The sequence below is a fragment of the Aythya ferina genome (assembly GCF_964211825.1).
Source record: "Aythya ferina genome assembly, chromosome: 4".
Lineage (NCBI taxonomy): Eukaryota > Metazoa > Chordata > Aves > Anseriformes > Anatidae > Aythya > Aythya ferina.
The window spans coordinates 28557753-28567671 of record NC_140300.1 but is presented as its reverse complement, the minus strand read 5'-3'; the positions used below and the strand labels follow the sequence as shown (position 1 = coordinate 28567671).

The window sequence follows — 9919 nt, the reverse complement described above, 5'->3', positions numbered from 1 at the left end:
TTTAAGTAATACTGTTTATGACACATAGACTGCATCAACGGTCTGCAGGATCGACCTTCTACTTTCAAATTTTTCCAGCATCAAGCTGTGTCTAAGTACCCAAGTATTCATCCCATATACCCATATTATGCAGGAAAAGAACTTCCATAATGAAAAGCCATCAAGGTTTTCTGGTACACATCCGAAAAGGTGCTTCAGAATGCTCAACTTGACCTCTTTGCGGCCAGACACTGAGATTTTGCATCAACCCAAGAATTTATTAAGACTTACATGAAAATATTCCATCTTAACATAGTACACATTGGTAGCATCTGAATACAGATGTACAGATTTATTTGAACTTTTCTGAACTGCAATTCTACAACCGAGCAACATATCCATAAGTGTTTCATAAACTTTCAAACACTTACATATTTATACATATAGTTTTTGCATATATATATAAAAAAATATTTTTGAGACTCAAGGACTGAGAATAGTCAAAAGGACATTATTGCTACATTTCCATATTTACAAAAACAATGCATAAAACCATTCAGAACACCAAGCCATTGCAAAATAAGTTTCAAAAATCCCCAAATTATAAAAATATAAATTTTAAGAACGAAAAAACCCAAACCTCTTTCAGCTAAGTGTCCATTAAGTACCGAGACATCTATAATTATAACAACTAGTTTGTCTACAGTTGCTCTGAAAGCCAACACACTACGAAAGAGCTTTTATAGCATTAAACTGAAAATGCTCAACAACAAGTATGCATAAGAGTGCCTCCAAACAACTGGCTAACTTTGGAAAGGTGCAACAGCCTATGTAAGTTCAGTGCAAATGGCTACTTTTTGACTAACTCTGAAAGACAAATTCCTGTAACAATAAACCAAATGCACAGGTATATAAAGAGTGTGGTATTCAACATTACCTAAAATAGTGTGTGTATTTACAATTATCTTGCATTTGGGCAGTTAGTTACATATTTAAAATGCATGTAAACTCAACCAAACTCCTGGTAAAGTATAAGTTACAGAGTGCTTAAGTGCATTGTAAATAAATAGGTACTTAACTAGTACTCTGTCTCTGAAAAATGCTTCTCTCAATGCTAATTTCTAGGTGACAGAAACAAAGGTGAAAAAAAGAACCAGCAGTGTTTCTGATGGGAAGAAAAGGGGTTACAAGATACTTAAGCACAACAGATACTGACCCCAAAGCCTCATATCTGTCAAACAAGACCGCACCCATTTAAAAATTCAGTGCTTCCCAGTTAAGCTCTTCTTCATTATGATCTCAGCACTGCTATAGAGATGGAAAGATGAAATGACTTGTCACGGGGGGAATAGCCCTTTCCAGTGAGCATTATCCAAGCTGGCCTGTGAGAAATATTCACCTGGGTATGACAAGATAAGCAAAGGGCCCCCAGGACAGAATTTTTTGCTTCTGCTCTTTCCAAGATAAGATGACTCGTTAAACTGCCTCTCCTCCCAACACACCATTTACTGTAAACGACCCTCTTCCTGTATTTTGACCATCTCAGCATGTCCAACCTATCTTTGGTGAACACTTTGGGACTCGGCTTTTATCAAGTATCTCATCCCTCCGGCTTCAGCTGTGGGGGATGCTCTGTGGTGGGATGTGACCCAGCAGGGACAGGCCAGTGGGATGTGGACCCACAGAAACCTAGTGACAAGTCTGCATGGCTGACAGCACAGGTAGGAGATGAAGACCGAGGTCCACACTCTTTTCCTTACCACTGGTTCAAGCCCCAGTGCCCTCTGGTGTGTTTGCTGCTGTGCAGACCACCACGTCCTTTGGACATACACCTCTCTTGCCCAGGTACACACAGACCCCTTGCTGGCCTCTGACCTGCAGTATCTGTCTGGGAAAGCTTCTCTGGCTTGGCTGGATGTGGAAAGGGGGCTGCAAAGCAGTTAGCTTTATATGTTTATTTCTTAAATTCAACAAAACAAGATTAACTAGAGAGTGACTACATGCTTTCCAGGCATGGATCCAGAGAAGGATTGCTGCAGATTTGGTTTGATCTGTAGTCATCTCATTCCACACCATGGCTCAGGATTTCTTTTTTTTTTTTTTCCTTCAGATCTGGGGCTCTACTGCAAATACACACAATATAGCAAAATATATACAGCTTCAGTTAACATTGCAATGATGCCTGTAACCGTGCTCAACAGATTAAGTTTATGTGAAACAGTGTGTGGTAAAGAACAGTATTACAACAACATTTCAGCTACACAGTGGTAGTAGTGAGTAAAAGTAAGAGAAATTATTGAAGTCCTCCCTCTCTCACCCCCTGCACAATACAAACAGCGAGTACACCTGGGCTCCTCTTCTTCCAGGCACCATTCAAACATCTTCACGTACCAGGAGAGGCTGAGTAGATGAAGTACTGCTACCCACTGAGTTAATCCTCACGGAGTGATCTGTAGCATTTCCTTGACTGGAAGGTGGAGTTGAAAAGTTTGCATAGACCTGCAGAAGCCAAACACTGCTGTCAGTTCCCTGCAGATCACTCTGTCCCTTCACACGTACCTGGAGAGCTCACCTTTGTGAGCCACTTCCCACTCTGCTACACCACCTGAGGAGCATCCAGCTCAGGTGTTTCTTTACAAATCTAAACACACAGTTTGAACAGGTCTTGGGCATAACAGCATTTTTAAGTGTCAAGGACCCCAATCTCCATTACTAAAACCACTGCAACATACTGTATTTATTTATTTATTTATTATTAAATTTAGCAGCATACTAAATTTAAACTGAGCTTGAAAAAACACAGCTCTAGTTATTACTAGAATGCCCCCCAGAAACCTCGGTAATATTTTCTTCACATTCTTGTTTTTGTTTTGATAATGCCTGCACCTGCCAAAAATATGCTGCAGGATGCAATTGAACACCAGCAGCTTTCAGTTTCCTCTTTTCTCAAATTGTCAGGAAGCCATGCACTCTGTGCCCAAACAAGACATCTAGAAGGTAAAAGGAAGCTTTATTTTTAAACCACAGTTTAAACTTGCTTTTCTAAGACCCAGTTACACTCAGTGGTATTGTGAGAGAAAATACAAGTCTCTGATGTGCCTCCACTTTTTCTTTGCACTGTTTTGTCCAGTTACCTTCTAGACATGCTTTTACTAGGGAATGGCCAAAAGAATGGTGAATATACTTGTCACAACATACCTCACGGATTATATAAATACAGCTATGTGAAATAAGAGGCTGAGGAGCAGCAAAAGCTCAACTCCTTCCTTTAGAAAGTTTTTCTAATTACAGCTAAATATACCTAATGTCTGAGATTTTTCCCAGATGAACAGATTTTCTCATAGTTTAAGAAAGATGAGTCTAAGCAGTAGCACTACGTTTTGTAAGATCAAAATTATTAAGTATATTTTGAGTGAGAAACATCAACCCTGTATAGTCTTCTCCAGCTGGTGGTCCCTGTTTCATGTACCTGCTTAGACACCTACTGCCTAACGACATGAGAAGGAAAAAGTGAGTAGCCCATACATCTCTCCTATCACCCACACTTACAGTGCAGAGCTATATAAATAACACTGGAAAACTAATGAAGGTTCTGTATTCTTCTGAGCTCTGGTCTAATGTCTTGTTTGAAACTGCTTGAGCTCCATACAGATCATCAGTTTTTTGGAGTTAAAGCTTACCCGGGGGGCACTATCTGAAAGCTGCTGTTCTATCAGCTGTACAATCTGTTTAAATGTGGGTCTCTGTAAAGGATCAGCATCCCAGCAACTCTTCATTACGTCATACCTGCAAAGACACTAAAATTAAGTACTGCTGATGAGGAAACCTAAGAGTTTTTATCTCACCTGCATTGTTATTTGACAGAAAAATGTGACCCATTTGCACAGTTAATGTTGTTTAAATGAGTTTTAAGAAAAGAAATAGCACTGCTAACGCTTGTGCTTATGACAACAAAGGAGTCAGTGCTAATGAGAGTCTCTGGACACAGTTTTCTTTGACAGGTTGCTAAGTACCAAGCCATTTACAACACAGTGAATTGGAGACAGCTCATGAAGAAGATAAGTAGTCAGTCCTCTTGCAGTCAGAAATACAGCACAAACGCAGACGCTGTACAGCCCGATGATACATCTCACTGACTGCTTCATCGGAATTAAAAATGTGTAATACATGCTGTGATCTGTCAATAAGTTACTGACATGGAGCAGATACCAAGACAAAGTGATCAGATGGTACAAGGCATGAGTGTGTTACATTGCTTGTAGCAATACTGACATATACTACACTGGCTAGACTACATGAATTATTTTAAATGTTAAAGAACTTAAAAAATAATTAAAAACAACAAACAAACAGAAAAAATGGTGCAGTACAAAGAGTCTTCATGCAAATGTGGAAGGTTCCCTTCCTTTGCACTGCTGCTTATGTGTGGTGACTGGAGGTGCTGGTTGCTCACTTACATTTCAGGGGGTGCACACTCAGGGCTGAACATCCTGTATCCCTCCTTGATCATTTTATAGAACTTGGAGTCCACGGGCATCCCTGGATATGGGCTGCTGCCTGTTGGGAGAAGAGGTGAGCAATGGGGTTTCTACATATGGAGCAAAACCAAGATGAAATGGAAGTCCCCTGAAGTACAGATTTTGATGGAGCTTACCTAAAGAGAAGAGTTCCCAAAGCAATATCCCATAAGACCAGACATCACTCTCGAAAGTGTAAACGCAGTTGAAAATACTCTCAGGTGCCATCCACTTCACAGGGAGACGAGCCTTTCCAGGGAAAAAGGGTTACATTAAGACAATGGTCATAAGGCGTAAAAAAATTACAACATAAAATCAACTGTTTATACTTATGTGCTGTAAATACATCTTAATTCAATAGAAGAATCCAGCCAAAAATGGAAATCCCTGGTTTTAGAGACTCCATGTGCTGCACTGTTGTTACTGATTCATCTCTCTATGGGTCTACCAAACTTGTGCAGTTCCCTGTATTCTGATTTTCTACATACTGTGCGATGGTTTATAAAGAATAGCAGGAAGTCAGAGGAAAATAATCCCTATGAACATGGCATGGTTTCTTATGCAAACACTCAAGTCTTCTGTGGACTAGCTACCTTACATACAGTGTTTCAAGGCTTTAGTCAACAATTAAGACTGCTTAAGCTCTTTGATGTATGAGAAAAAAAAATAATAAAAAAAGAAAATTCACCTGATACAAATATATATTGACATATTTCATACATTTCTGTGGGAACAGACAAAGTCTTTCCTCTCCCTACTTTGCCCTTTTCTTGTCTGACTGTGGGAGCCAGCCAGACTTCTGTCCTAAGCATTTATCCTGCCCCAGCACGCCTTCATCTGGGTTAAGATCAGGCCAGATGCAAACAGATGCCTTCTGCGGCCACTGCTTCCTCTCTCCCAGGGCAGCTGCAGCCTATCCTCTTCTGACCCTTTCAGGCTAAGTAAAATCCTGTTGTCAGACAACTCAGGAAACGTAAAGTGTGGCCTAGACACGTAAAATTTAATTACTTACTGCCCACTTCCCGCCTAAGCTGCGGATCTGCACTTCCCACTCCTACCAGCCTTGACGGATCAAGCAGCTCCTGACCTGACCCTGAGCCTGAAAGCAGCTTTTATACAGTAAATGCCACTCAATGTTTTGACAATACAGCCACTCCTGAATTATTTGGGTTCCCATCGTTCCCTAATCTCAACTTCTAGCCATCCAGGGGCTGGTACCAACTTTATTGTCAAAGACGAACACAAAAACACCTTCTCTCCCAGAGCCTACAGTGGGGATGCTGTAGGTACCTGGGACATCAAGGGACTGCTGAGTGACAGCATAGCATCAGAGATATCCAAGATACCCGAGGGGCCATGAACAGAGGTTAACTGAGCTTGGTAAACCGCTTCACTGAGACTTGTGGGATTTGCTCTCTTCATCAGTTATGAAGATACCAGACACCTGGATGGGCAACCTTCAGATCATGTCAAGTCCATAACAAGTGACTGACCCTTGACTGCTGAGCAGTCAGCTGGGATGGGGAGGACCTTTTTTTCTTTGAAAAATGGTGCAAGTGTGAGATGAGCGTACCCTGAAGGCCTTAGATAGCTGCACATACCTGATGCAGACCTAAAACATTAATACAGGCAGCAAAAATAAGTTTCAGATGCAAAAGACCTCTACCTCATAGCATACTTCTCCAGTTTTAATCACAGACAGGCTTGATTTTCTTTTGTAGCAGGGTTTCTTTTACTACTCTTTAAAGGGGACTTCAAATACTGACAATGCAATCTGCATTGCTTCAAAGTGTCTGGTAGGTACTAGTGTAATGGGTACTCTTCTGAATAGGTTTTATACTTTTTCCATTTGTTGTCTTGTACTATTACAGGATTTGACCTATAGCTGCGAGTTAAAGCTGTAGTTGTTATTCATACAGGGTTAAAATCTGTATATAGAATCAGAGAAAACTAAGGCTTTCTAACCTTTCACTATGCCCTAATCAATAAATTCAGACTTTAGAATCCCATTTCCGTTGTCTGAGTGATGTTTTATAGTAAAAACCAGGATGTAACCCCCTGAATATTTAGATATTTCAAAAATAAACTATTTCAGTAACATACAAATACAGCAAAAGTTTCAAATCTTTTTTTTTTAGGGTTGACCTGTCAGAATATTGCAGTAACAAAATGTGCAATTAGTCACAGAGCTGTAACTTCTAGTATATTCATATGTAACAGAGAGATGGTGTGTTATACTGGTGCAGCAAAAACATCTCCTCCACCATGACATGCATTCAGATGTTTTTTTCCAGCATAACAACATGTATATATGAGGGCTTTTGTCAACACATGCATCTACATCAGCAATTGCCCCTTTTCATATTCCTGACCAGCACAAACCTAACAGCAGGATTGGGAAATCTAGATTTTGGTCTAAGAAAGATTTTTTGCAAGTTGAGACAAGAACGCCCCTAACTTAAAACGGGTGGATAAAGCATCACATATACTTACGTTTCCTTTGACCACATAATTTGAGTCATTCCTTATATCTCTTGCCAGGCCAAAGTCACAGATTTTTGTTATTCGACCATGAGTGAGAAGAATATTTCTTGCGGCCAGATCCCTATGAATGCACTAAATAACAAACAAACAAACAAACAAAGTTATTTTATAATATTCTTAACAGACTGTTGCTTGGTTACATGCTTTCTTAGCTATAAACTTACTACATTATGCATTTTGTAGCAAGCTGAAAGTCATAATGAATCCATATGTTAATAAGCGTACTCAAATGATTAAAAATTCTGGTATAGTATGTTTACTACCATGACATTGATCCACACAGTTAAGGCTGCCTATGCATTTATTTATTTTAGAAAAAACCACCTGCAGTCACTTTGAATTTTCCAGCAATTCACATTTGCAGCTAAATTTTAATGTACTTAATGTACTTAACGTCTATGCCAGGGACAGAATTTTTTCTCTGACTTTTTGATAAGAAGCAATTGGCCTGCTTCCTAACATGGGACAAATAAGAAGAAAATGTGGTTTGTCTCTAAAATAATTCCAGTCTTTTATTATGTGGCTATTGTGACTGAGGGGAAAGAGCTGAAAATAGGGAAAATTGTCGTAACGATTCAAAGCATACAAGTTAGAAAACTGAATCCTACTTCAAAAACCTCTGGAAAAAGTTTTCCTCTGAAAAACTTAAGGTATTAAGTACCTTGGAGAGTTTAAATAAGCAGGCCTAAATATTTGATAATATTGTCAATCTTCACAGGCCAATATATCTTTCTATGAACGTCACATGTTTGATGACCTTGCTAGCTTATGTTCCAGCACTCATCTGAGAAGTGTGCACATGTTTGCAACTGCAGCTCCAGACGGGTGGCTGAGTTTTCCAGCAGTTGTATTTTCTTTGTGTGCAACCAGAGCCCATCTGTATTTCTTAGAGAATGGATGTATTTCTCTAATGAAATGATCTCTTTTTTCATCTAGAAGGGACAGTGTTAAGCTCCTGCTGTGCTGATGGTATACAATATGCAGGGAACGGCTGTCTAAAAAGTAGCTGAATTGTTCAATTTTTCTCTGCAGTTTTTTCCTTGAAATATGAAACCTGTGGAATTCCCTACCAAAAAAAAAATTACTTAAAATATCAGGACAGTTAAGCAAATCAAATTCAAAATGATAACTGCAAGTCACATAAGCAATGTAATCTCTGCCTCCTTGGCATGCTTACAGAAGGAACTATGTTTAATGACAATTAGTGTCCCGGGGGACTCTCATTGCATCCCAATCCCTATCTTCACTTCGCATACCTAAAACTGAGAGCTTTAACTACACTGAAGCAGTAGAAGTGCTGGAATGCCCAAATGTCCAGCTTCTCTGCCTTTTTCCTCCAGAAGCAGTGCAGTTTGCCTTGAATACAGACTTTGTCTATGGGAGGAAGAAGAGTCTTGTGATCAAGGCACCGTGTGCTTGATAAGGGACTTATACCCCCAGGACAGACTGCTGTTCCTCCTCTCTCACAGAGGCACTTTTATGCCTCTGAGCCTGGATACAAAAATGAGTTGCAAAAAAGCAGCTGGGCACTCTGTGATGTTGGGCTGAGTGGACCATTCCCAAGGGCATGAGGCAATCTGAAGCATCTTACCCATCATCCCAAGCCACTCTGCATTCCCTAGCTGAAGCTAAGAGCCTCTACATACACAATGACTGAAGAGGACCAAGCACAGAAACTGTTAGCACAGTGTAACTTAATTGTGCGATAAAGCCATTAATTCTGCACTGTCGAACAGATACTACATGTTACTTCCCAAGCTCATGGTGCTGTGGTGTAATATTCATTATCACTTCTGCTACTCAACTCCACAGTGTGTTTTTTTTTTATCAAGGGAAAAAATATAACAAAAATAATCACTGGGAATGATGCACAGTGAATCCTGGGGTTATTCTGGAGGAAAGGAAGAATAGAGAAAAAATATGCGTGCTAAGCACTGGACGTCCTGAATAGTGCAGAATGCAGGAGTCTGGTAAAGACCATTAAAATCTGTAATGCAACATGTTTGTCTGTTGGGTCCGTTTTGAAGCTGGCAACAGATAGAAAAAAAATACTTCTAAGGGTTTGGAAGGAGAAATGGGCGGAAAAAAATCAAGTTTTATTGTGGGCTTGCTTTGCAGCAGAATGAAAGCCACATTTCCCACTATTAATGCAGTTTCACAGAATTACCATCAATTGCTCAAGGGTTGTTTTGATTTTTTTTCCTTTTTTTTTTGCCCCCTTTATCCAAGGTGCACCTGTACTACCCTGTCACAATGTTTACATAGTGAATAGCATTTTTGAAGAATGATGTAGGAGATGCCACAGAAAGATCAGAATTATGCAGTGTTTAAAACCTGTATTCTTTATCAGACCCTTTCTGTTTTGCCGTGCCTCTCCCAAGAAACCTGGAGAGTGTCTGTTATGCTTAGTGTAGCCAATGAAGATCATCTGTGGGTCTCTAGGCTGATTCTGTCTTTTTAAGAAAATTAAAAAAAGAAAAAAAAAAACAAGATGTACCTTGTACATTAAGCCATAATGTTAAAAAAAAAAAAAAAAAAAAAAGTATACAGTGTGATGACTGCCCTGTTTAAGGCAGTATTCAGCGTGAGACATGGAAGTGCAGCTTTGTTTAAAACTGAACAGATACTCAAGGCGCTTTTACGCAAACAGATCAGCCATCTTCTCAATGTTCTTTAGTCTGTAAACTCTCCAGCAATGCCACAGAGAATAAATCTTAAACTCTCAAGATTTAATTGCTTTTGAGGATGTCCACATGTTAAGTTTTTCTGGTTCTTTCATGAACTCCATCTAATTGCCATACACCAGAGAAGCCTGAAAAACTAACTCCTCCAGGCTCACTCCTGCAGGTTTTGGTGTCTCCAAAGCTATCAAAAGTTTT

The 9919-nt window shown here is 39.7% G+C and overlaps 1 protein-coding gene across 1 annotated transcript in view; it reads right to left on the bottom strand.

Annotated features, from left to right (window-relative positions):
* Positions 1 to 305: 305 nt before the first annotated feature.
* The window catches only part of KIT (KIT proto-oncogene, receptor tyrosine kinase), a 54001-nt gene continuing 44387 nt past the window's right edge, over positions 306 to 9919 (bottom strand). The window contains exons 17-21 of the mRNA XM_084517124.1: positions 6990 to 7112; positions 4634 to 4745; positions 4437 to 4536; positions 3660 to 3765; positions 306 to 2478 (exon numbers count right to left, since the gene is read on the bottom strand). Coding sequence (XP_084373250.1) covers positions 2353 to 2478; positions 3660 to 3765; positions 4437 to 4536; positions 4634 to 4745; positions 6990 to 7112 — 567 coding nt within the window. The 3' untranslated portion in view covers positions 306 to 2352. The remainder of the gene's footprint in view (positions 2479 to 3659; positions 3766 to 4436; positions 4537 to 4633; positions 4746 to 6989; positions 7113 to 9919) is intronic.